We start from the raw sequence: 27792 nt of genomic DNA on the forward strand, positions 1-27792 counted from the left end.
CCACGTTTGCCTGCATGTTGGCATGCTTTCCACCAAAGATGATAATGGAGTGAACCTCTGAAATTATAAACTAGCCTCAATTACATGTTGTCCTTTGTAAGAGTTACCTTGGTCATGGTGTCTCTTCATAGCAATAGAAACCCTAACTAAGGCACACGTTTAAAAAATATATCATTTCTATCTATATTTGAGGCAACTCTAGACTGATGACATCCTGAACGCATACTAATAAAAGAAGCTTATGGCATGCTATCAAAATAGACACACCACTAACCACTACAATATTCTGATGATCTTTAGTTTTGCAAATGTCCATTAATTGGTGTTTCTAGACTTTGAGAAATTGGATTATATATCTTTGACTGCTATTTTTATGAAATCTGTAAAGACATCTACCTCCAATGGATACATGTACCAATGTGTCTGCATTACTCACCTTTTGCCTTGTTATTTTTGTGACTAAGAATGTTTAAGATGCTATATAATTATAGCTTTTAATTCAAATGCAATGTTTTCAGAACTGGCATCACTGTTGTGAGAATAGTTTCAGTGTCTATTTAAAAAGGAAGTATGAACTTGAGTTTACAATTATAAATGGTATTTCTTTAGGTTGTCAGAAGTTACATATGTTGTGTTCCTGAGATATGTCTAAAATTCTGAAGAACATTCACATAGCAGTTTATAAACAGTTAGCTGAGGTAGTGGAATCTGCTGTAACTGACTACCCAGAAGACTCCTTAAGCAGTGAATTGAACTGAGGATACACCCCTGAAGCGGTGTTGCACCCAGGTTTCTCTTCTTTCTTTGCTTCCTTAGCTGTAAAGTGAAGAGCTTCCTCTGCCATGTACTGCAGCCATGAAGCTGTCTTGGCACAGGACTGAATATGAGGAGCTGAGCGGGACCAGAGCCTTCACATTTTAAACAAGAATCAATCAATCTTTCTCCTTCTCTCTCTCCTTCCTTCCTTCTTTCCTTCCTCTCTCTCTCTCTCTCTCTCTCTCTCTCTCTTTTTCCTTTCTTCCTTCCTCCCTCTTTTCCTCTCTTTATAAACTATCTCCTGCATTCTGCTATAACAGAAAGCTGACCAACACATGGACTTGTTAAGGATAAAAATAAGTCAGTTATAAAATATTAAAAATTTATTAAAATTTTCATTTATCAATTGAAGATGCAATGTTGTCATTTACCTACTGCAATAAAATGTATCAATCATATATGAAATGTTCTCAGATCTCCCTCAATAAATTGATTCCCGTGAAGGCAAGGGATGCATTACATGTATGACCTGATCACCACCCAGACCTTCACAGTTGTGAACAACACGCACACATGCAGGTGTCAGGGCAAGGCCTGAGCAGAAAGGACAGAACCCTTCATCAGGCACCGAGGAAATGAATTCAGTTTAGTTGGCCTTGGAAAATATTTGGCAATTAAAACACCAAATACCATACCAACACATTATTCTTTTCAGCATGAACAGAACACTCTAGTTGGTGTATTTCATTTTTTATTGATAGTGACACAATAAAAATTTCATATATACTAATTACCTGGGATCCCTTATAAATCTTTAAAGGTGTTTCGCTAACACAATTTGCACTTCAAAGTCATACAATGAACTAAACTTTTAGAAAACAATTGAAAATAAAAATACATCAAATATATCATAAATCATGATAGGATATTGAGATGGCTTATAAGTGGTATTTATATATTCTACTTATCACAATGATGTAGACTTTTACAAGAAGTTGGTAACTAAGGAGTTCCAAAGAATTATTAGATTTTGTATAGTAATGGCCAGATTAACAATGTCTCAAGTCCTAAAGCCCTTAAAACGTTCTTCCAGAGTCCACCAAAGCAAGCAGAATGTGGTTTAAAAAATTCTCAGTTACATATATCTTTTAAAATAAATTTGAGATTAACCAGTATGCCTTACGCAGATTCCATTCATTGAAAAATCACTGAGGTCTCCAGGGACTATCTCTTCACGTCTTCACAGCTTGGATCTGATCTGATGACAGATAGACAAAGATACTGTCAGCCCCACAAGGGAAACAATAGCAACTCTATTCTCTAAATCACTCCAAGGCAATTCTATAGAACACAGGAAGGCCCTATGCATACATTTGTTTCCTTCAGGTACAATTAAGCCTATGCGTTAAGTTTTATAGAAGCTGTAAGTAAGGAAGGAATACAGGTTTTATGGCTTATTAGAAAGACAGGGAGCAGTTCCTCTGGTGATTGCTCCTTTTAGGAAGCAATTACTTACAATTAATTCTTTTCTAGGGAATTACTTACAACTCACTAAATACAGAGTAATTCCTGAAATGTCAGTAGCCTTCCTTTGCAACCTTATGCTCATTCCTAGTTCCTGATCCATCTAGCCATCCTTCCCTTTTTAGTTAGTATATGATGCACGTGTCCATATTCATGTGTCTGTGTGTGCACGGGCAAGTTGGTCTATGTGTGGAAGTCAATGAACAACCGAATGTTGGTTTTCATCTTCTATCTTAAGACAGGTCTCTGTTGTTTGCTGTTGTGTATTCCAGGCTAGCTGCCCCACAACCTTCTCCTATCTCCCATCTTGCAAAAAGGCACACTGGGATTAGATATGTCCTGGGGGATTTAAATTTCCTCAGACCTCAGGCCAACACAAGGAACACTTTACCAGCACACTGGAAGATGGGCCACTGGATCTCGTGGTTTTCCCTTGCTGTCACAATACTCTGACATTGCCCGAGTATGTGATTCCAGTGTATTCTCCATGATCTCTTCCAGGCACTGACCAGTATCATGGACTGTCAATACTATCCCAAGCAGCTGGTGTTGGGAAGTTTGATGTAACAATTTCTTTCTTGATATGAAACCCATTTCCCCCTCAGGAAGAGTGCAAAAGGCCCTGCCTCCCAAGTGCTAGGATTAAGGGTGTGGACCTCAACCTCCTGGCATGGCTGTCTTGTTTCCTACCAAGTTTTTGTTTCTTTTGAGGTAAGGTGTGGTGAGGCTAGCACTGGAGCTCGCCGTCCTTCTGCCTCAGCATTTTGAGAACCAGGGTTACATGAATGCACCATCATGCCTGCCTTCCAACTTTGTTCCTTATCCCTCTGTCCTGCTTCCTAGAAAAGGGCACTGTTTTTCTTGGTTGAATTCTCATTGTTAGTATTCTTATTTTCATATAACTGACTTATTTGTTGGGGGAGTTTCTTTTCTGTAAATCGTATCTTAACTTTTAATTTGTGAAAATGACATATTTTAAAGGATAAACTCCAATACTGTTTGAAATGTTTTTCTTACCTATATCCTGTACCTGTACTCCCCCTTTCTTACAAGTTTTCATTTGTGTATTTCATATTTTTATCCTCAGACGTCTGGACACTTTGCTATCGGCTTATATGAATGATTACAACTAAAGGTAGACTAGACATCATAAGTGTGTGTGCAGTTTGTCAAATATGGCCACTATTCTACTGCATCTGGTTAAGACACCGGTGGAAACCACCACAGTTATTACTTTAGTGACTTTTTTCTTGGAGAAGCCTGATTTTCAGAGATGACTCTTCCTATGGCCGGTCTACTTTCTTCCTCTCCTGCTCCTCCTCCTCTTCCTCCTCCTTCCTCTAATTCTACTTCTACTACTTCTCCCTCGGACTCTTCCTTTACCTTCTTTTTTGTTTGTTTCTTTGTTTTGAGACAAGATTTCTCTGTGTAGCCCTGGCTGTCCTGGAACTTGCTCTGTAGACCAGGCTGGCCTTAAACTCAGAAATTTGCCTGCCTCAGCCTCCAAGTGTTGAGATTAAAGGCGTGTGCTGGGTTGTCTGCCTAGTTCCTAATCTGATTCCTCAGAGACAATTTATCTTCTGCCTACTCTTTAGTCTGACTCCTCAGACGACCCTCCCTATTGTCTGTCTCCTTCTACTGTTGCCTGGTGGAGTAGCAGACAGATGAGAACCACAGAATTTTTCTATACAAAAGCTTGCAGCCTCTCTTTGCTTTCAGTTCACTATTACCGAACATAGATGTGTCTGGTGTTTTCCAGTCCAGAGGTAGTGTTTTGACTATTTGCAAAGGATATTTCTTAAAACATTCTTTTATGGTTTGGGGAGTCATGTCTTCTCTTTTCAGTTCCAGATCCATCTTTTATTTTTAACTATATTATTTTCAATTACTAGCATATTCTGAGCCTTTGAGAAGATCGTCAGTCAACTAGGCTGTGTACTATCATTTCATACTGCCAGCTTAGGAGTCGGCTTTTGGGGGTGGGGGCTGTTATCAGATGCCCAGCTTTCCAAACAAGATCATCATTTTTACTACATGTTTGTGAAGTTAATATCTTTTAAAAATGCTGCCTTTATTATTAGTGATACCTGAGATTGGAGTGTGTGTTCAGTCCTCTGTTTTTCATTAGAGTACTCAACTCACAGCATGTAAAATATACACACAAAAATCTGTAAATGGGCTAAGGTTGTAGGACCAGAAGTAGAGTGCGTGTCTACACTGTGTACTTGCTTATGCACAGGGTAGATGTCCTGGAGTCATTTTTGGTATTCAATATAAAATAAGACAAGATTAAAGTCTGAAACCTGCAGGCATTACTGATTTTTCAACTTACCTATAATATGATAAAACAAGTTTTACTATTTGGGAAAACTTTTTTTTTTAAAAAAAATCTCACTTGAAAACTGGGAAGGTAGAATATATCTGTAGTTTCATGATTGGAAAATTCATATAGTGAGTTCCAGGTCAGCCAGTGTTACATAAATAGTGATACCCTGCCTCACAAAACAAAACAAACCAAAAAACCCTCCCTCCTTCCCACCCCCCCAGAAAAGTCTCACTTGAAACTTTCAGAACCTGAAAATTTATACTGATCACTAAACACATAAAATTACCAAGTCTTTCAAATGAGAATATTATCATATGTAACATTTAATATTATACAAAAAAATCAACATTAAATAAATATGATTAGATTGGCGCAAAATGAACCTTGTTTAATTCGCTAGGAAACTTCAGGATTCTGAAAGTAAAATGAATAGAGTTCAAAGGTCTTTTACAGTTAGATTTTCCTATGTGTTTTTAGCTAGTATGTGACATTAGAAGCTGGTTAGTCTCTTTTATTGTTTTGAAAGATAGGTGCTTAACTCTCTTTATATTCAAACATAACTGAGAGCAATAAAAATCTATACTATTTACTCTCCTATAGGAAATACAATGATCATTTAGTTAAAAAAAAAAAAAAAGCTGATCTATCCTTTGATTTTGTTTTTAAAGCAATGCTCCTTCAAAGGTCCAGCTCTTCTGCAACTACTCCTGTGCGCAGAGCAACAAGGGTGCGACTACTTACCTTGCAGAGGCTGATGCAACAAAAGGGCATAAAAGCACCTCTAAAAATATGCTGTTTTCACAGACTTGGGAGGTAAGATAACAGATCAGAATAAAGAATTCACACCAAGACTTGAAAATTGGTACTGTAAAACTGGGTCATTACTGACACCTAGTGGCTATCGCTACACACAGGTAGCTGGGGAAGAAAGGGGAAAGAGAAAGTAAACCCTCCCTGTTCTCCTATCAGCTATCCTCATCTCATCCTGAGGTTGGAATGACTACACTTAGAGTGTTGGCAGGACTCCCACTGCGCACTGCATCATCACTGGGAGCAATGGTCAGCACTGGTGAAGGAAGAAATCTGCCATGAAAATTCACTTCTCTATCTTCTTTGGATTTTGCTGAAACCCAACAGTTTCTTCTGGAAATCCATACTGTAATCCCCAATACTTCTTAAAATAATTTAAAAATTGAAGTTGATCGGCTCAAAGAAAAAAATGCCTTTACTAATATTTAGGACCATTAAAGATGTTTCTTTGCTTGTTACTTGTAAAATAGGATTGGGATGTTCTTTGCAATTTAGTAGTAAATGCACTTGGAGGCAGAGGGAGACAAATCTCCAAGTTTAAGTATAGCCTGGTCTACAGAGTGAATTCCAGGACAGCCAGGGCTATAAGAGAAACTGTCTCAAAAAAAAAATCAAAAAACCAAACCAAACCAAACCAAACCAAAATAAAACAACAGGTTGTGCAATTCACTACAAACCCAAATTCTATCTATCTCAGTGAAGCACCTGTAGCAGATTACTTTTCCACCCAACACAAAAAGCTGTACGTCTCCAACGGTTTCCAAAGGATGGAAGAAGGAAAATGAAAAACTATCCCACACATATCTAATATTATAACCAAAAATTATGAGAATTTGATTCTCTTTTACTTTTATTCAGAGTATGAAAATTCCCAGTAAGAATGAACAGTCATTCTATGTAAATTGAAAACTTCTGACCTGGCCATAAAGACTTTTCAGAAAGGCCATACAGAATACACACCTATCTATTACATTGCATGCTGCAAGCTGTTCTTATACATCTTATACAGACACTATAACCCTAGGGAAAACGATACTTATCTAACCTAGTAGTGCTGTACCACTGTACTATAGCTATTTTGATTAAGAAAAACTGAACTGAAATAAACAAGATATCATTAATAGCATTTAATACTAAATGAGTGTTAAAATATACATATAATTTATGTATAAGATATATGTAATATTATACTTCATGATTCATTAAAAAAATAGTTATCATTTAGTTCTAGTTATTAAGAGTAAGGCCTAATGTTTGTCCCAAACTTCAGATGTGTTTTTTAGCAACTAGATTTAATGAAAATCTGGGTCCATAAATTAAAACCATTTTCCAGATTTACTCTATTTATTGAATGTAAACACAGAAATCTGCTAGAAAAAAATATAGTAACATAAATGCAGCAAGGTATCAGATACTTACTGTACTGTTTTTTCTGACAGCAGAAATAAAAACAAGAAGGGGAATTGATGTAATAAAATTAAAACATAAAGATGAAATGAATGAATGAAACAGAAGCAGGTAACAGCTGTGCAGCAACTTGGGATGTACCTTGGAGCCAGTCCACGCCTTCCTGCAGGCCTTCTCCTTTGATGGCGTCACTAGCACTGAAATAAAGTCCACACACAAAATTCACTTTATGGTGTCATACATACAACTCTACGAGTAAGAAACAATATTTGCCATATTTCAAAGAAATACATACTAATAATATATGTTTGTACAAGACTGATTAAATACTGAAATAGAATATAATATGTTATATTAATAATATTCTATATTCCATTGAAATATAATATATTATATAATTCAGAAATTAGAGTCTGAGGACTAGGGAAAAAACCTGAGACAAATGTTGAGATTTGTAGTGATATAAAGAACATAATATCTTTCCTACTGTCCTACCTAATTTTCTAGCATTCACTGTCCTACCTCACTGTACCCACTGCTCCAACTGCATTTATCAGTTAGAAATGTTAGACATAGATCACAGTATAGTCAAAGAATCAACTGACTTGGTTTGAAATGTAATTTGTTATTTATAGAGTAAAATCCCATAATCATAACATGGGTTTTGTTGCTATTGTGATTGTTGTTTTATTTTTGAGACAGGATCTCATAGCAGTTCAAACTTGCTAAGTATTGCTTGAACAGACTCTACTCTGAAAATACAGGAATTTATGACAATATTACATGTTACAGATCTAGTAACTTATTTTAAAATCCATGACCATATTAATATGTAATTAAAGTTTCTGAGTAATTAGAGCTTATTTTATATCATTCACTTGGAGGAAGCATCACGCAGAGTATAGTAAAGAACCTACAGAATTCTTTCAAGTAGGAAGACGGAAACAAACAGTATAAGATAAGCAATTATGCACAGCACACTTTTCATCACATACAGTAACAGCAAGGCACAGTAGTATCACTTACACCAAAAATCCCCAAACTATTGATTTTAGCACACATAGTTCGAGTCAAGTACTACAGGAACGAGCTTTGTCCACTGGCGGAAGTGTCAGCAGGTGACTACAAACCTGGGCATTTCTCTGAACCACTTCCCTGTTTACTGTGAGAAAATCTGTGAGACTCAGAACTAGCGCAAACACTCTTCTTTAACTATCAAATATCACGGGACCTCAGATTCAAATTCAGCAACCAGAGAGTAGCCCTGCCCCTCCCCCAACTGTTCAAAAGCAAAAAGAGTTTCACTATTTCCTTCCTGGCAGAGGGATCTTGGGTAGGGGGAGGGGGTGCTCATAGAATCCTGAGATATTTCTAGCATTTACTTAAATGCTACTCTGTTCAGCACCAAGGCTAGCTCTTAAAAATCTTTTCTTTTTAAAAGTATTACTAATTCTTTGGAATTTCATACAATGCATTTTGATCATATTCACTCCCAGCTTCTTAACCATCCAACTTCATCTCTCTCTCTCTCTCTCTCTCTCTCTCCCTTTCTCTCTCTCTCTCTCTCTCTCTCTCTCTCTCCCCCTTTCTCTCTCTCTCTCTCTGTCTTAAAACTGTGTATTTGGTTGAAGTAACTCTCCCTCTCCCATTAACTATCAAAATGTCAACAGCTCCTCAGCTAGGAGCAGAGCTGTATTCCCACCCCCAAGTCCACGCTGGGGTTCCGAGGCTCCACTTTCTTGCTTTATATGCTTGGTCACTTTTATCACCAGTAGGCTTTCTGATTTGTGTCCAACTTCCTGTTAAATATTACTGTAACTCTTACAACATATAGGGACTGCCATAGAGGGACACTTTAGGACATGGGAAGGCAGGAGGGTAGGTAGCAAAAGAGGATCTCAGAAAAGTAGAACACAAGAGTTAATTAAGAACTCTTTCCGAAATAACTAATGCATAGGAATCTCAGACACTGTTTGCTAGTATGTCCATATACAGCCATTATCTCTATTTCTTCATTTGAACAAATATCTATAGTATATGTAACATGTGCCAGTCACAAAAGTGGGAAAAGAAAAATAAGGCAGCAACCAAAACTTTCAAAAATAGAGCTAACTCCATAAGAGTTCGGAACTCAGACCACCATAAAATAAGCAACAAAGAGCCCACATGGTAATGGTGTGGTACAATAGTAACACAGGACAATTAATTTGGTGAATGATTCAGGCAAGGTGACACCATAGTGGCTTGGCTGATTTCAGGTAAAAAAGGAAGTCACTGTGTTTGAAGCCAGAAGAGTGAGTGGGCCATTTAATTATGTTTTTCACTATAAGGGCTTTTTTGTTTTTGTTTTTTTAAATATACTCTTTTCTAGCATCAAAGGCTTTGTAAAGTTAAAAGCAGTATTCTCATGAGTACTTGCAAATCTGTGAAGCAAATATTTAGCTTACATCCTATCATGCTTAGCCATTTATAAAATGTCAAAAACAAAACAAAACAAAAACCCTAAAGAACACACGAACTCACAGACTTTTCAGAAAGACAAAATGAGAAATACATTCTTTTTACCAAATATGCCACGGCTTGTCTTTAATGCTCTCTAAGCACAGCAACTGAGACACTTTCACAGAGGTCACTGAGTCTCTAAGGTCCATTTTGTTTGCAAAGAACAAGATTGGAATTCGACGGTGCTTAATATCTGAAAAAGAAAAGGACCCCATCGTGACGCCTCTAGTGCTATGGATGACTTTGCCCTAGCCTCCTAAAACTGAAATGCACACACAGAAACCCTTAGAGAAATACAGTTAAACAGTCATCGAAACCCGCCGTTCTCAACCTGTGGGTCAGCATAGCACATACCTGCATATGAGATGTTTGCTTTACAGTCCATAGCAGTAGCAAAGTTACAGTTATGAAGTAGCAACAAAATAATTTTATGATTGGGGTCCTCACAGCATGAGGAGATATATTCAAGGGTCACAGCATTACAAGGCTGAGAACCAGTGATCTAAACAGAAAAAAATCTAAAACTATTTGGTAAGACCATGTGCTCTCTGGCTAGGTGCTTTAAACCAAAGAGTAAGGTCAGAGAAGGGGAACCTCACAGTCATAGAGAAGTGTCTATGCAAAAAGGCATACAGACCTCAAGTAGGAAGAGGAGGAAGTGGAGTAATTATAAGTCATAAATAGTACAATGAACAAGTGACATTGTTTTTAACAAGGTATTTTTCCCATTACAGTTTGAAAAGATTTCCCAGTTTTTTTTAACATTTATATATTTAACTGTATACGCGTTAATTATGTGTATACATTTATGTTTGTATGTATGTATGTGTACATGTATATGTGTGTGTGTTTGTACATGTACGTGTATGTAGGTGTATCATGCTATGCATGGAGGTCAGAAGATAATTCACAGGAAAGAGTCAACTCTCTCCCTCTGTCCACCATGTGGCTCTGTAGGTTCAAACTTAGGATGGAGGCCAGATTCGGCAGCAAGTGCCCTGAGCTGCTGAGTGGAGCCAAGTGCAAACTAGAAGCCATAAGTGGTAGGTGATAAGAGAATTTTCTTGCTACCTGTCCAATGTTGTGCAATTGCCTTCCACAGGGAAGGCAACACACAGCAGCATCTTTACATCTTGTTAAAAAAAAAGAAAGAAAGAAACCAACATATTTCCAGCTATAACTATTTTATCTAACTCTGCATAAAAATCAATTCACCAACTTAATTACTGTGTATATTTATCTTTTTACCTAAGCAACACTTAAAAATAAATTGGTCAGGAGTACCAAACTGCCCGAATCTCCAGTTCCAGAAGCTCTGACACATTCTGATGGCTTTTGTGGGCTTCTGCATGCCTAGGGCACACATAACATTCATATTTAAAATACATACTTCAATGATAAATAATAGAACCACAGCCCAGTTCCTCTTCCTCCTACTTGAAGTTTTCCTCCTTTCTGTTAACACTGAAGCAAAAGCAGAGCTGCTCCTCTGCCACCACATGGTGGAAATCAAGAAACCAAAGCAACGGAGCTCATGTCCTTCTGCACCGAAACCTACTTCCCCCCTCATCTCTTCCATCTAAATGTTGTTCTCTTACTACAATATATTATTTATATATTTGAGAAAGTAGAGCTTTTAGTGATAAGGAAATAAATGCCAGTATATAAAAACAAGCTCTGCAAAAATCTTTGAAATCTAAAAAAAAAAAACTTAGGCAAAGTTATTATAAAGTTTTAAAATTTACAAATTTAAATAGAAAATAATTCCATCTCATACTCATCTTTCTTCTACTAAAGAACAAACCAGCACATACAGAGGGAACCCAAAACACAGATACCAATGGTGGAAGAAGCTACACAGATACCTGGGTGATTCAGAAGGGTATCAAGCTCTTCTTTGGCCACAACCATTCTTAACTTATCACTACTATCAATGACAAAAATAATGGCTTGTCCATCTCTGTATAAAGAAAGAACAGTGAAATTATTTTACTACCACATGCAGTCTTAAGTGGGTCTCAAACATCTGGATCCTAGTAACTTGGCAGCTGTTATAATTGAAGTACTTACTGAATAGTATGTCTGCTTACTTTGAAAAACACCTTGTATAGAAATACTCATAAAACAGGTAATCTGCTGTTAAAACAATCTTATTTTAACTAAATATGGTTAATAATAATTCTGATCTATGATCTATAATTTCCTTGACGAAATCATTTGAATAAGGAACAACCTTTTCACTAAATGCAGCTGTGGGATCTGATTGCACAGATCCCACAGATGTGAGTGAATATAGCATTTGAAAGCACTGGAGTTAGAGTAATGGGGAAAGAGCAAAGTATCAGCTAAGGTGACTGTTATAATTAATTATCTCTCTCTGTCTCATCTCTCTGTGTCTCTCCTCCTCCCCTCCCTTCCCCTCCCCTCCCTTCCCCTCCCCCCTCTCTCTCACATCCCCCAGCCTGGCTTCTAAATTATGTAGCCCAGGCTAGCCTTAAATTTGTGACCCTTATTCCTTAGCACTACAAGAACTGGGATAGCAGGCATGCACCACTATGTCTAGCTGGTCCTTAGAAATCGCTATCAAAACCAGAAAGAACAAAGTCAGGAATTATAGGAAGTCACATTTTATAGCAGAAACCATATAATCACTGGGATTTCTAATCATTATTTGTCATTGAAGTGTAGCCATATAGTAACGCGACATTCACAAAACACTTACTTATAATAGTGTTCCCAGAGATTCCTGTACCTTCCTTGACCTGACATGTCAAACACTGTAAAAGACAAACTATAAACAAAAGCAAAACATTAGTGTATTAAAGCAACTAAATCAAATGGTTAACTTTTCTATCAACTAAATCATCATGGCTACAGAGTAATAGATGTTAATATTCAAGAAAAATTGAAAATGATTTTATTAATCTAAATATGATTTTGCAATGGATAACATAAAAATGCTTCCTTCACTAATGAGGTTTTCAAGAGTTGGCCTAAACTTTAAGGGCTGAGAGTAAACAAACAGAAGTGGTACAAAGGGCACAGCCCCTGAGATTTGAAATGACAAATGATTTCCAGGTAAGTCTGGAAACAGCTTCCTAGTCACAAAGAGAAGGGAGGTTACCTGGAGGACTTGAATTTCTCTATGCTAAATCCTATGGTTGGAACTATATCTTGAGATTGAGCCTGTAAGAGAAAACATAAAATGGTTTCAAGAGTCACTCTGAGTTCCTGTATTGAACTTCATAATCAGTCAACAATACATCCTGAATTTATGTATGCTTGGCATAGTCTTCATGTCTACCTGGTCCCTGCTTTCAACAATCAACATATGACAACGTGGACAGAGTGTTCAGGAGTGGGGTGACATTTGACCCAAGAGTGAATGGTAGGAAGGGGAAGACCGATGGCAAGTTCTTGGCAAAGATTAGTCTAGAAAATGGAGTTAGAACTAGAAAGCATGCTGCCTGAGGCCTGCTCCAGCTCAGGGGAACTGAGGGACTGAGGTGGGAGGTGACCTTTCCACTGCACTGGAAAGGTCAACTCTAACTGCACTGGATGCTACAAAGTGACTGCTCATTCTGTGGCTGAAAACCCTTGGCCTCTGGTGATTAACACCTAGTAGTTAGATTGTGTGTGTGTGTGTGTGTGTGTGTGTGTGTGTGTGTGTGTATGTGTGTGTGTGTGTATGTGTGTGTATGTGTGTGTGTGTGTGTGTGTGTGTGTGTGTCTGTGTGTGTGTGTGTGTGTGTGTATATGTGTGTGTGTGTCACACACAAGTGTGTGTGTATGTGTGTGTGTGTATGTGTGTGTGTGTGTGTGTATGTGTGTGTGTGGGGGGGGGGATTAAGTAAAGAAGAACTGTTCTCCTGTTCTCTCTCTTTGTTCCTTCCCTGCAGGTCCTTCCTAGCCTGGAGAGAGGCTGGAAGCTCATTAACTCCTTGTCTGCTAGAGAAAGTCCTGCAGAAAGAAGCAGTCACTCTTAAGACACTCCAGCCTTTCTTTCTGAGACAGAGAATGAAGGGGAACAACTTTCTATTCTTGCCCTTAATTATTCTCTCTTTTTCCGATACATGACCACATGGTAGCCCAAGCATCTTTTTTCAAAAGTTCACAAGTTTTCATACATAAATTCAAATCATAATTGAATAAGAAGTTACAACAGACATGTATACATGTGTTTCCATTTAGACGAGTTATCTAATAAAACATTTATTATCTGTAACTAGTTCCACACATTCATTACAAATTGAAAACAATAATTCTTTTTATTTATTTTTTATTATTATTTTATTAAATATTTTCTTTATTTACATTTCAAATGCTATCCTGAAAGTTCCCTATATCCTCGCCCCGCCCAGCTCCCCTACCCACCCACTCCCACTTCTTGTCCCTGGCATTCCCATGTACTGGGGCATATAAAGTTTGCAAGACCTAGGGGCCTCTCTTCCCAATGATGGCTGACTAGGCCATCTTCTGCTACATATGCAGCTAGAGACATGAGGTCTGGAGAAAACAATAATTCTTATGTCTTAATTTGAGCATGGTTTTGTCAAGAGGCAAATCATCTGCCTAGTGTCTCACTAGTTTTAAAGTTTTATCCATTGAACACTTCATCTTCAATCCTTGCACCCACAAGAAACTGGCTACTCCCAGCTTACAAACTTAGTTATCAGACAATGGTTTCAGAGCCAGCCCAGAAGGAATGCCTTCTCTGATTGCAAATCTGTTCCAAGCCTGCTTTCTATTCTAGTGAAATTAGCCCATGACACACAAAGGTTTACAGAGTCCTAACTGCAGTTTTTAAAACAACTTGGGCTCAAAATTACTTGTATAAATTTAGGAATTCTATAGACTCACTATTAGTAATTATGAAATCATCAGTTTGTCTATATAGCATTACTACAAGAAAAAAATCTTCGTTGATTTGCACAAAATTTGCCCAATAGGGTGAGCTAATGCCCAGAAATTATTGGACTAATTTAAAAATGTCAGGAAAGGCATATATATCATCAATAAGAATCAATCCTGAGATGAGATTTTTGAAAGACCTTGCAAGTATGAATTTTACCCATTACAGGTCATGCAAAAATGGTGGGCCATCTCAGGAAAGTCACCTGTTAGCCTTAACCTTTTCTAGATGGCTCCTGACAGCATGCATGTCTAAAGTTCATTGCTAAGTAGAAGAGTGATACATAGGGAAGATAGATAGGTGAGTTATGATAGCTCTGGTAGGGAATTCTATAGGAAGATCAAAAAGGGCCAAGAGATGGGTAAGATACACTTTGACAGATCTCACAGACAATTAAAGCTATACTGACAACTCAATTCATTAAATGCCTTCTAGAATTTCCATCAAACTTCATTCAAAGCAAAACTCTATCCTTTTTATGATCCAGATGCTGAGAAGTTATTCTTGACTCTGTCCATTGTTACGTGCCATGTATGAAGCCATTCACTCTGTTTTCCTGGCTCTGTGCCACTACCTTAGAAGAGTCCTTTCCATTTGTTGCTTTGAATTACAATAGCCTCCTAATTACTCCTAATTTGCTATGCCACCTGGCACAAGTTAAGGCTAGGTTTGCTTAAATGTCAACGATATTATTGTGCTCATAAAGTTATTATGAGAATTAAATGAGCTAGTAGGTATTAAAAAACTTACCATGGTGTCTATAAACATTCCAGAAATGTTTGCTATTATTATAATTATAATCTCATTTTGGTTACTCTTATTCCGATGTTTACCCATAACTAAATAAAAAAAAAAATCTTGTAACTTTTATGTGAAAATAAGAGTAGAACAAGGGAAAATTTGCCTCCCATTACCTTGTTCACTCAGGTACTGCACTTTTGTAAACTTTAAATTCCAATGGGAGAGAAGCTGAAAATGAATGGGAGCACGGGAACCTTATTATCGTGCTGTGGCCAGGCCTTTCCCAGAACAGCTCCGGTTTGCCTCGCCCAAGTCTGTTTACTCAGCTTTTCCTTCCTCTCAGCCTTCGGGCTGCAGTCATACTTCCCCTAAAATATTTTTCTTGTTTGCTAGAAAAATTATTTTGTGGCACTTAGGATCTTGCCTCATTACTCTGAGGTTCCTTGAACAACAAACATTGGCATTAAGTATTTCTTAATTTTGTTCTTTTTCCCATGATCTTATCATTTATTTATTTATTTGTTTGTTTGTTTGTTTGTTGCATCCACTACATGATAAAGGTTAAAAGTTGAAGGACATCACAGAAAATATATGCCAATGATCAACAGTGTCTCCAGTGAATTATAAGAAGAGCACTTAAGTTGCCTCTACATAGTTACCTAGGTTCTCCACAAACTCCCTTTTAAACTTTAGCTTGAAGGGATAAAAATTCCCAACATTCTCAAAGTCCTGATAAAAGTAATCAACAAAAGACTCCAGAAGTTGGCTAGGACAGAAGGGATTCCTACGGAATTCATTTTTCCCGGCAGTAATTCAGAGTACAGGCTGGGCACAGCATGCACTCCAGAGACAGTGGATGTCCTGGAGCCCTGGGGCCAGCCACCCTAGCAAAACCTGTCAACTTCAGATTCAGTGAGGGACCAACCACGCATGTCTGAAAAGCATGGTGGAGAGAAACTGAGGCAGAAACCTGAAGTCAATCTCTGGCCTGCCGATTTCCCCCTACACACACAGCAGGCACACTCTCACTCCCATCTCCAAAACAAAGAGTCATGTCTAATATTAATTCCCTTCTGTTTTATCTAGGAACAAATACATTCACTCACTGGACAGGAATGGCAACAAGGAAGGAGTGTACACAGGACCATCTGAATCCAGCAGTGATTTGAACAGTATCAACAGGACCAGAACAGAATTTCTAAGAAGTTTTATCATGCTTGCTAAAAATTTATCCTCCATGTAATCAACAAAATTCCCTGGCCAAAGATAATCTATTCATCTATTATCCAAAACATATTTTAATGCTAATCCTTATTCTAGGTATGCGTTATTCAATGCTTGACAAGTCAAGGTCTGTGGTGGTTTGAATAGGCACGGCCCCCACACATTCATGTGTTTGAATGCTTGGTCATAGAGATTGGCACTATTTGAAGGTTTGGGATTTTAAGAGGAGGCTTGGACTTGTTAGAGGAAGTGTGTCAATGTGGGGTTGGTCCTTTGAGGACTTGAATGTTCTAGCTTCTTCCACGGTGAAACACATGCAGACTCCTCCTAGCTGCCTGCAGATGTAGATGTAGAACTATTGGTTCTTCCAGCACCATGCCTGCCTGGACTCTGCCATGCTTGCGTGATAATAATAGACTGACTGACCCCTCAGCACCTGTAAGCCAACCCCAATTAAAATTTTGCCATTATAAGAGTTGCCTTACAGGGACCCCAATGTAGGAGTTAGGGGAAGAAATGAAGGAGCTGAAGGGATTTGCAATCCCATAGGAAGAACAACAATATCAACTAACCAGACCCCCCCAGAGCTCCTAAGGACTAATCCATCAACCAGAGTACACATGGAGTGACCCGTGGCTCCAGCTGCATAGTATGTACATCCTCTGTATTGGATGTAGCAGAGGATGGCCTTGTCTGACATCAATAGGAGGAAAGGCCCTTGGTACTGTGGAGGCTCGATACCCCAGTGTGGGGAAATGCCAGGGCAGGGAGGGGAGTGGGTGGGAGGGGGAGCAATGTTATAGAAGCAGGGATGAGGGTGATGAGATGGGTGGGTTTTGGAGGGGAAACGGGGAAGGGGGATAACATTTGAAATGTAAATAAATAAAATAACCAATAAAAAAAAAGAGTTGCCTTGGTCAGGGTGTCTCTTCACAGCAATGGAACCCCTAAGACAAGGGCTCTGATATTGAGGAGAAATTGACTAAGCAAGTTATCAACTAAATATGTAGTACACCATCAAATGAATAAGCAGACTGCTTTGGAGTTTTTCACAATGAGCTAGATGCTTTTACCTCTCCCCCTGCCCCACCCCCACCCCCAATAAAGTCCTAGCTGAACTGGAACACTATTTGTAGACCAGACTGGCCTTGAACTCATTAAGATTGATCTGCCTGTCTACTGAATATGATTAAAGGCATATTCCACCAATCAAAACTATATTCTTCCTTACAAAGAGTGATTGGGTGAAAAATACCCTGGCAGCTAAGGATAGTCATCAATTCAAATACAGCACTAGAATAATTTATTCTTAAAAATAAGTCTGCTAAACTATGTTTAGTTATGGGCCTTGAATTCCTGATCTTTCCAAGATTTTTACCATGAATGGGTGTTGAATTTTGTCAAATGCTTTCTCAGCATCTAATGAAATGATCATGTGGGTTTTTTTCTTTGAGTTTGTTTATATAGTGGATTACATTGATGGTTTTCTGTGCATTGAACCATCCCTGCATCCCTGGGATGAAGCCTACTTGATCATGATAGATGATTGTTTTGATGTGTTCTTGGATTCCGTTTGCAAGAATTTTATTGGGTATTTTTGCATCAATATTCATAAGGGAAATTGGTCTGAAATTCTCTTTCTTTATTGAATCTTTGTGTGGTTTAGTATAAGTATACTTGTGGCTTTGTAGAAAATATTGGGTAGTGTTTCTTCTGTTTCTACTTTATAAATACTTTAAAGAGAATTGGTCTTCTATGAAGGTCTGATAGAATTCTTGCACTAAACCCATCTGGTCCTGGGATTTTTTGGTTGGGAGATTTTTAATGACTGCTGCTATGTCTTTAGGGGTTATGGGATTGTTTATATGGAATCCTGGTAACTTTGGTACCTGGTATCTGTCTAGAATATTGTCCATTTCATCCAGGTTTTCCAGCTTTGTTGAATATAGGCTTTTGTAGTAGGATCTGATGATTTCCTCAGGATCTGTTGTTATGTCTCCCTTTTCAGTTCTGATTTTATTTATTTATATACTGTCTCTGTGCCCTCTGATTAGTCTGGCTAAGGGGTTTATCTATCTTGTTGATTTTCTCAAAGAACCAGCTCCTGGTTTTGTTGATTCTTGGTATAGTACTTTTTGCTTCTATTGAGGAAACCCAAATGGTCAAGAAGCACCTAAAGAAACGTTCAACATCCTTAGTCATCAGGGAAATGCAAATCAAAACAACCCTGAGATGCCACCTCACACCAGTCAGAATCACTAAGATCAAAAACTCAGGTGACAGCAGATGCTGGTGAGGATGTGGAGAAAGAGGAACACTCCTCCATTTTTGGTGGGATTGAAAGATGGTACAACCACTCTGGAGTCAGTCTGGTGGTTCCTCAGAAAATTGGACATAGTATTACCCAGCTATACCACTCCTGGATATATATCCAAAAGATGCTAAAACATATAACAAGGACACGTGCTCCATTATGTTCATAGCAGCCTTATTTATAATAGCCAGAAGCTGGAAAGAACCCAGATGTCCTTCAACAGAGAAATGGATACAGAAAATGTGGTACATTTACACAATGGAGTACTACTCACCTATTAAAAACAATGAATTCATGAAATTCTTAGGCAAATGGATGAAACCAGAAAATACCATCCTGAGTGAGGTAACTCAATCACAAAAGAACACACATGGTATACACTCACTGATAAGTGGATATTAGCCCCAAAGCTTGAAATACCCAAGATACAATTCACAGACCACATGAAGCTCAAGAAGAAGGAAAACCAAAATGTGGGTGCGTTGGTCCTTCTTAGAAGGAGAACAAAATACTCACAGGAGCAAATATGGAGATAAAGTGTAGAGCAGAGACTGAAAGAAAGGCCATCCAGAGACTGCCCCACCTGGGGAATCATCCCATATACAGTTACCAAACCCAGACACTATTGTGGATGCCAGGAAGTGCTTGCTGGAGAAAGGAGCCTGATATATCTGTCTCCTGAGAGGCTCTCCCAGAGGTGGATGCTTGCAGCCAACCATTGAACTGATCACAGAGTCCCCAGTGGAGGAGTTGGAGAGGAGACTAAAGGAGCTGAAGGGGTTTACAACCCCATGGAAAGAACAATATCAATGAACCAAAGCTCCCAGGGTCTAAACTACCAACCAACACATGGAGGGACATATGGCTCCAGCCATATTTGTGGCAGAGAATGGTTTTGTTGGGCATCAATTGGAGAAGAGACCTTTGGTCTCGTGAGGGCTTGAGGCCCCAATGTGTGAGAGGGTGCGGGGGCAGGGAGGTGGGAGTAGATGGGTGGGTGGGGGTACACCCTCATGGAAGCAGGAGGAGGGGAGATGGGATAGGGGGTTTTGGGGAGGGAAATCGGAAAAGGGGATAACATTTTAGTGTAAATAAAATATCCAATAAAAAATAGGTTTAAATCTAAAAATCAAAAATAAATTTTACCTACATACACAAGAAGAGACAACTTTCCTATAAAATGAGACATGGAACAGTTTTATAGTCTTTTCCTAAGAGAGTACTATAGATCCTCTGATTAATACACTTAATTAACTAAAAATTGTGCCCACTTGTAGATGAAAGCTCACTAATGCTGATGCGCTGGGAACAGTAAGGAAGAAAACAGTTACACCTGAGTACCACAGGTATGGCGCCTCCACACCTGCCAACTCAAGGAGCACCTCTTGGCTGCTATTAGCGTAGTTGAAAAGGCAGCAGAGTAGGGGAGCAAAGTGAACTGCATTTGGGATCTTCAGGTCGATTTTTCTGAACCCCAAGACAGGAAAGTTGCTTCCAGCTTAAGGGTCAAGAAATAATATCAGGAATTATATTTAACAAAGCCCACCTTTGGCTTATGAATCAAATGTTGCATGTGCTAACTTTATATGTTTTTAGTACTAATATTTTCATACATGTTACTCAAAATTGCCATCTGTCACTGATATGCACACCACTGTCTAACTGTACATGGAACTTAGAAGAAGCTTAAACATAGTGAGTGCAACCTATAAGTAAACAGCCAATTCGTGAAGATGTTTAGGGGAATATAAAAGAAGAAAAAAGGAATATCCCATCTTAATAATCAAGATGTACCTGCATATTCACAAATATGTTGTATATGCAGTAAGCTACAGTTCACCGATACCCCTTTACCAACAAGAACAATAGGCCTTCATACGAATATAGGAAGTTGTAACTTAAAACTTAGGCTTCCCACGCCATTTCTCTGTATGAGAAAATGTCAGAGCTGCAGAAGTACTCACGTTGGAAGGCTTCAGCTTGTTAATGATTGTGGTTTTCCCACTGTTATCCAGCCCCAGGCACAGAACATGAACCTCCTTCTTCTTCAGGCCAAGCAAACCTGAAAGTCTGTCCAGCAAGCCCATATCGCGGCTTAAATATTTAAAGAGCAACTGCAAGGGAAGAGAAATTATTATTTCAAAGGTACCTTACACGTGAGATACATGAAAAATTTAAAGCTAATGGCAGCACAAACCCATCGGTGTGGCTTTATTCCTAGTAAACAGTGTAAGCCGATTATCAGAAAGGAGCCTTAACTGAAACGCAGGCTTGCAGCTTATAAACCTTGGCAACACGGAATAACATCCCTGAAGCAACCATATTTATAATATTCACAAAGTAACTCTTGTTAGCTTCAGTATCATGTGGAGTTTGCCAAGTGTAGTTTTCAAAGTTATTTATGAATGAGAGGCCGGGAAATACGGAACACTACAAAGGCAACAAGGCTCAGCTACAGTCTGATGCTGCAGCTCAAAAAGCAGAAGACAAGAAAACAAGTGACAGGTCTAGGCATATCATTGTAACCTCTAGGCAAATATCTAAAACAAAGGATGCTTATATTCTGAAATAATTTGTAATTATAAAAGTTTTACTGTTTTTGTTTTCTACAGGGTTGCTTCCATTTGGGATCGGGTTTTCTATTAATAAACAAAGAATGACCTGATTCACCCGCCTCTTATAGAGTTCTGTAATTTACCACTAATTCTTTGGGAATAGTGGATACATTCCTTCATAATTTCAGTTAATCTTACTAAATTTAACATTTTCTTAACTATTTACAATATCCTACCCTTATGTAAAAGAGCTTTAACTATAATACCATTATAGAACAGAAAAGTAAATGCAAATTTTAAGCACACACATGCTTTCACACATACAGATATGTACACAGAAACATGCATATATACATATTTGGTATAAACACACACATATATATATGTATGTATTAGCTAATTTGTCTCTTAGGTGTTCAACTGAATCATTTTTTTAGAAGAAAAATCTGTCTTGTCAGCTTTCTGTTCCTATAGCAAATGCTCTAGTCCATGACAGAGTTCCTATTGTTGGAGACTAAGCTCTTAAGACAGGCCTTTGTGAGGCTATGCTGGTGCCTGGCAAATACAGAAGTGGATGCTAACAGTCAGCTATTGGATGGAACACAGGGCCCCCAATGGAGGAGCTAGAGAAAGTACCCAAGGAGCTGAAGGGGTCTGCAACCCTACAGGTAGAACAACCATATAAACTAACCAGTACCCCTGGAGCTTGTGTCTCTAGCTGCATATGTAGCAGAAGATGGCCTAGTCGGCCATCATTGGTAAGAGAGGCCCCTAGGTCTTGCAAACTTTATATGCCCCAGTATAGGGAAACGCCAGGGCCAAGAAGTGGGAGTGGGTGGGTGGGGGAGCAGGGCGGGGGGGAGTGTATAGGAAACTTTCGGGATAGCATTTGAAATGTAAATAAAGAAAATATCTAATAAATAAAAAAATTAAAAGAAAAAATAAAACAAGACAGGCCTTTGAGGAGTGTTTATTATTAATGTCAGGTATGGGATATCTCCCTTTCAGTTGCTGGCTTAGCAGGGGAGGGTCCCAGAGACTACCCCAAACAATATACAAGGTATTGCCATTTTTCTTATTGCCCATGGGAACTTGATGTTAAGACCCTATGGCTGAAGACACCACACACTTTGGTCACGTAATATGGAGAAATCCAGCTGGTATTGACCCATAAACTTCTTCCCTGATAGCTAGCTTTCATAGTGCAGACACTGGGGACAAAAGTCATGACAAGTCTACATCATCTGTGAACCCTGAGAGCTAGTATAATGCCCATGGGTGCAAGAATGACATGAGGGTTATGGGGGTAACCAACTGCTTTTTGGTTGAATTTAAGGGCTGCTTTTTGAGCAGAAACTCATGCTTGGTACAGCAAACTTAACCATGAGCCCATGAATGGAGGAGGTCATAGGGAAGAACCTACTACTATTATTGTGTTACATCAATACAGTAATAAGCCGCTCTCTACACTTTTATTATTATACCCACAGATGAATGCAACTCTTGGCCCCTATCAGGAAAGGGTCTTTTTGCAGTGGATAGTTGTTGATATAAAGATTCACAACCAGTCCACATCCAGAGAATAAGTAATTGCAAAGGCTCAGCTCTAAACGAAACACTTATCTACACCACACTCTTCCTCCCAAGGCTTAGGAAACATTCTGGAAAAGGAGGCAGAAAGACTGTAAAGGCCAGAAGCTGGGGAGGGAGCTGCCATCAAGCAGAGACTTCTGGACATGGCAGGGCCATTGCCATGGACAGCTTTGGTTGTCCACACAAGAACAGCCCAAGCCAGCCAACATTCCAGCCTGGGTTAGGGCTCATGAGGTGAGCTCAGGAGCTATAGAGGGCTCACGAGGCCACCTCACTATCTGAAAGGCTAGCAGTGGATGGCTGCCAGGAGAGTCAATTTCCTTCAGGGACATGGCCACTGGCTGGTTGCCCATGTAGATGGCTGCACACCCATGAGCCTTGGGGTGGCACTAATTGGACCCTCCTGGTTATTAAAAAAAAAAAGCGAGAAGAGAGCATAAAATTGGGAGGAATTATACAAGAGGGGGTAGGGGGCCTGGGAAGAATTGGAATTTGGGAATAGCAAGTAGATAAGCTCAAAATGCACTATATACAAGTATAAAATTCTTAAAAAACAAGTTACTATATTAAACTTTCTATTCAACTGTCTAGAGCAGTCTTTAAATGACAACAAAATGAGCCACCCACTAAAGCAATACAAGGCAGAATTACTTTGAAGTCAAATAAAACTGCTGCTAATACAACGCCTGCTTTGTGTAGCTTTGTGTCTGTTCCTATCCCCCAATGGTACTGTTACATTTACACTTCACATCTCCAAATGAAGCTCTTTAAGGGTCTTTCATTTGGTGTCATCAAACCCTAAATATTACTGTATGATAGAAGAAAAATACTTTTTACCAACCACCCCAGTACTACCGACACTGCCACAATACATGTCTACTTAGTATTTTTCTTTGCTCTCTGAATATTAATTTCTAGAGTTCTTGAAACATTAATTCACTTTATTAATTCTCATGTTCATTTAAGGTCACAAAACTCAAACACGTTACAACTCCTTTAATGTCTTTTATGCTATGCCATCCCAAGCAAAGGACGTGAAGGAAAGGCTATCAGTAGTAAGTCAAATGCATAAGAAAAGTGACTGCATCGCTGACATTCTGCTTATTACTTTTGGGAGAGCGCTATCAGTATAAAGTACATCAACTTTCAATGATGTGCCTTCAAGAAGCAGTGCACACCTAATGGGCAGATCTCTTTCTTATCCTAAGGATCAGGATGGGTTTAACCTGCGTAGTCGCTCAAACCTTTTCATATTAGAAATTCAAAGCCCATTTCAAAACATTTCTTTGAATACCAACTTAGGAGTTGGAATTTGATGAATCTATCTTAAATTTTCTTTGCTACATAAAACAATTCATATTTATCATTTTAGTTGGAATTGGCTATTAAGTCCTATAGGGGGAAGTATGTTAATATAATGCTTCTATGTTTTTTTTATTTTCCATATAATCTTTAACATATTTTCAAAATTACAACCTCTCTGTTTTTCATGTCTCCTCTCTGTGTAAGTACTACAAGGCATTGATTGTTAAAAGGTACTATCATAGATATTCATTGTCCACAATCTTTTGTGACTTTCTATCATTTTTCTCAAATACCTGAGATTTATTATTGAAATATTTGGGAATATAAAATTTTAAAGAGCTTTTCAATTTTTTTTATGTGCAACATGAAAAACCCTACCAGAGCAGTGTTTAAATTTGGTTTATTCTATCACTAATAAAACTGAATATCACTGAAACTTGCTTTTTATTAGTGTTTCTCTCATGGGCTGCTTGTCATATCTGGTGGCTACTGCTTTGATTACTGTATGTAGTCATGTATATATTCCATGCATATGTATTGCAAACTATCTCAATCAATTAAAATTTACTTTATTACAATTGTTTTATAAGACGGGGCTTTTATCTGATGACATTGGTGGTTTTCTTTGGTTTCTTTCTTTAGTTTTAGGTCTAGAAATATTTCCTTCTCTTCAGTATTTTGAGCATATTAACTAATATTCTGTTTCTTTCATCTGTAGTTAATTTTTCAGGTTTTAAATTCTAATTTTCCTGAAATGTACTTGGGTATGAGAGCTGATTCAGAGAACTGGCTGTCCTTCTGCCCCTCCCTTTTCTTTATATTTTATATTCTTATATGTGTTTGGATCTAGCAATAGGCTCTCTGTACATTCTAAACTATATTCTGGAAGCGAATTCTTAGGGATTACTTCTAAGAAAAATTTCAAGGTCACTGATGCTTGAGAAATTTTATATAAGCTTCTACAGCGCATTATTCTTTAATATGCTGATACTATCTCTAAAGCTCCAAGAGATGGACAAAGAAAGTACTACTGTCTGTGAGGACTTGTTCACAAGAACCTTTTTGGGGAAATATTTCAACTTCACACAAACTGGGAAACCTGATCTATTCTATTGGTCTGTTTGTGACATCATCTCTCAATTCACATATCCCTATACTTTGTCATGTGAAACACTAAGCTTCCTTTCTCTAACGTCCCCTTTTCAGATTTACCAGTTTCTTCAGCTTTGAAGGGGAACTATACCCTGAAAGTGGGCTTCTGGGGGACTGATGCGCTGCTGATTTTATTGTCTTCTTCCATTTCCTTATTTTTCTTTTTTAAGTTTAGAGAAAGCAAGTTCTTAGGTACAACAAAGTTCTCCAAAGGCTAAGTACAGCTATTCTGAGGTAAGTCCATAAAACGTTCTTTAAGAAGAAACAAAACCCGCTGTGACCGAGGAAGCCTGGCTAGTCAATAAGAGAGAAGAGCAGGGTGAGCTGGACTCAGAATCTGGAGCATGGGGAGTAAGCCATAAAGATCTGGAGTTGGATCATAAAAGTTGAGAACACACATCACAAAACACTCTCAGCCAGTTTTCATCCTCTCATTGGTTCTGAATTTCTTCCAAATAGTAGTTTAAAAGTTCTTACCAATAAAATCACCTCACTGTAATGAACTCACAAATAAAAACATCACACAATTAGATTAAGCAAAAACTCAAGCAAAAACTTGCCCAGTCCCAAACTCTCAGCAAACTTCTACACTTAGGAAGACTCTTGTAAAGCAATTGGGCTTTTGCTTAAGGGTTTACATTTTTACTACCAATTAAAAATTTACACAACACCCAAAACAAGTGTGACAGGGTTGAAATTAGGGAAACAATTAGCTTTATAATCTCTTTCCCTACTCATGTCTATTAAAATTTTCTAAAGAAAAGTATAATCTTAGGGACTGGTTATGTGGCAAAATGGTAAAGTGCTTGCCCACAATGTGCAAAGCCCTAGATTTAATCTCAGGCACTGTAAAACAAAAAAGAAAAAAATAAATAAAAATTATACTCTTAACAGCAGAGACCGCACAGCTCTTCTAGGGGACCAGAGTTTGACTGAGGCTCTCAAGCACCTGTAACTCCAATTCCAGGGCTGGTCACACATTCTGGATTCAACAGGTACTACACAACATGAACAATTATTACATAGAGAGGTGGGGGGAGAGGAGAGAGAACATGGTATAAAGTTGATACTGACGTAAACTATGCCTTAAAGGATAAAAAAAAAGAAAAAAGAAAAGAAAACCCAGCATATTCGCTAGATTAGGAACAAAATATACCTTCAGCTTAAAAAGTCTTACTGTATGTATTGTATAACGCTGGCAAAATTGATAGCTAAAGTAAACTTGGCTAAAATGAAACAACTCCTGTTCTTGAATCAAGAACACTTAGGTGTCTGAGCTGCTTTCTGAGAAGAATCAGCTTTCCAAAGGATTAGGTGGTTACCAGAAAAGCACTGAAGATTTAACATGTTATCCACATGTTAAGACCTTAGCGTTAAGCTGCAGAGAAAGATGAGATGAGACAGAGAAAAACGCCAGAAATGCTACTTTAAACATGATAGTAGTGTGGGCTGTTGAACATTCTTACTACCCCAATAAAACAATCTTATTAAGTTAGAAAATTTGATGATGAAATTTCAACCAAATTATTCATACATCATATAAAAAGGTCCGTCTTGGGCAGCGTTAAAGTCAACCAAACAAGCAAACAGCATTGGCCCAAAGCAGTTCAATACATTTTCGAAGCTCCTTGGTATACATCACATAAACTCAATTTTTTCCCCATCTCTCACAGATGAGAGATGATCTAACTCACTTAGATTCAAAAATACGGGTAATAGTTTAGAGTAATTCTAAATCGGACAGGGAGCGGGTATTCTCTGTCTACCAGGGTGGAAATGGCTGCGAACAGGTAGCGGGAACTTTTTGAACTAGTGGATCCTGCCGCCGGTTCCACAGCGCTACAGACACCGTGGAAAGGTCGTGTTCATGTTATCAAGGGTGAAGCTGATGGCGTGAAAAATCATACCCAACAGAGCTGAAAGAGAACACACAGATGATGGTGAAGAGAGAGAAAAAGCGGGGTGCGGATGGAGGTACCTGATCTTTGACGCCAATCCAAAGGCCAAGGGGCTGACAAGGACAGGAAAGGACGCACTCTTGTACCCGTTTCCGCGGTGGGATCTTCCCCGGAGCCTCAGCCTTCCTCTCTATGCCTCCGTAGGAAGGTTCCCTTGTCCCAAGCACAGCCCCTTCTACAAGTTGGGAGAAACAGCCGGTTCACCCAGGATGCGAGCATCAGTGGCTGAGCAGGCGCCCCGGCGCGCGGCGTTCCCTTGGCAACGGGAGCTTCTTCCGGTCCCAAAGCCACGCCCACCCGGGCGTCGTAGGTGTCCGCCCACAGGTTCTCCTTTCTGCGGCTGGAGAGCTCTGGGTAAAAAAATTAATGGCCTGATTCCCGCAGAGGAACTCTGTTAGCGAGAGTGTGAGCACGGAAGACACGGGGAGCCGCCACTGCATTGGGAGCCGAGTGGTAGCTCCCGTGCTGCTGGGACGCAAGGGAGCTGGAGGCGCGCGCACAGCCTGCCGGGAGGCGTGCGGGGCGGCCTTAGCTGCGCGCGCATCGCTGGTTGCTGGCCTCCGGGGTTCTGGTTAGCGCTTTTGGCCGGACTGCCATATCTGTGGGTGGCAATGTTTTGGCTTGACCGCCCTCGTCGTGGGCGGCGTGAGGCAGGGAAAGGATCTACTTAGATATGCTACTCCCATTACACAGAGCCTTTCCTAGGCTCAGCT

At 39.0% G+C, this 27792-nt stretch overlaps 1 protein-coding gene and 1 long non-coding RNA gene across 3 annotated transcripts in view; one reads left to right on the top strand and one right to left on the bottom strand.

Annotated features, from left to right (window-relative positions):
• Window positions 1–1118: 1118 nt before the first annotated feature.
• Window positions 1119–27579, bottom strand: Arl6 (ADP-ribosylation factor-like 6). Of its 2 annotated transcripts, NM_001347244.1 has the most exons (9): window positions 27100–27579; window positions 20481–20630; window positions 12450–12511; window positions 12048–12116; window positions 11191–11285; window positions 9389–9518; window positions 6965–7020; window positions 6836–6848; window positions 1119–2014 (listed from the first exon to the last, which is right to left on the bottom strand). In NM_001347244.1, exons 2-9 carry the CDS (start codon window positions 20601–20603, stop codon window positions 1981–1983), a joined length of 582 nt encoding a protein of 193 aa, NP_001334173.1. In that variant the 5' UTR covers window positions 20604–20630; window positions 27100–27579; the 3' UTR covers window positions 1119–1980. The 2 variants fall into 2 exon arrangements, with proteins under 2 accessions (NP_001334173.1, NP_062639.3); NM_019665.3 differs by lacking the exon at window positions 6836–6848 and having other exon boundaries at window positions 1491–2014; window positions 27100–27509.
• 4930547E14Rik (RIKEN cDNA 4930547E14 gene) overlaps window positions 25115–27792 on the top strand; it is a 36049-nt gene continuing 33371 nt past the window's right edge. Inside the window, exon 1 of the long non-coding RNA NR_040564.1 lies at window positions 25115–25355. This is a non-coding gene — a long non-coding RNA (RIKEN cDNA 4930547E14 gene). The remainder of the gene's footprint in view (window positions 25356–27792) is intronic.

This window comes from Mus musculus, chromosome 16 (genome assembly GCF_000001635.26).
Source record: "Mus musculus strain C57BL/6J chromosome 16, GRCm38.p6 C57BL/6J".
Lineage (NCBI taxonomy): Eukaryota > Metazoa > Chordata > Mammalia > Rodentia > Muridae > Mus > Mus musculus.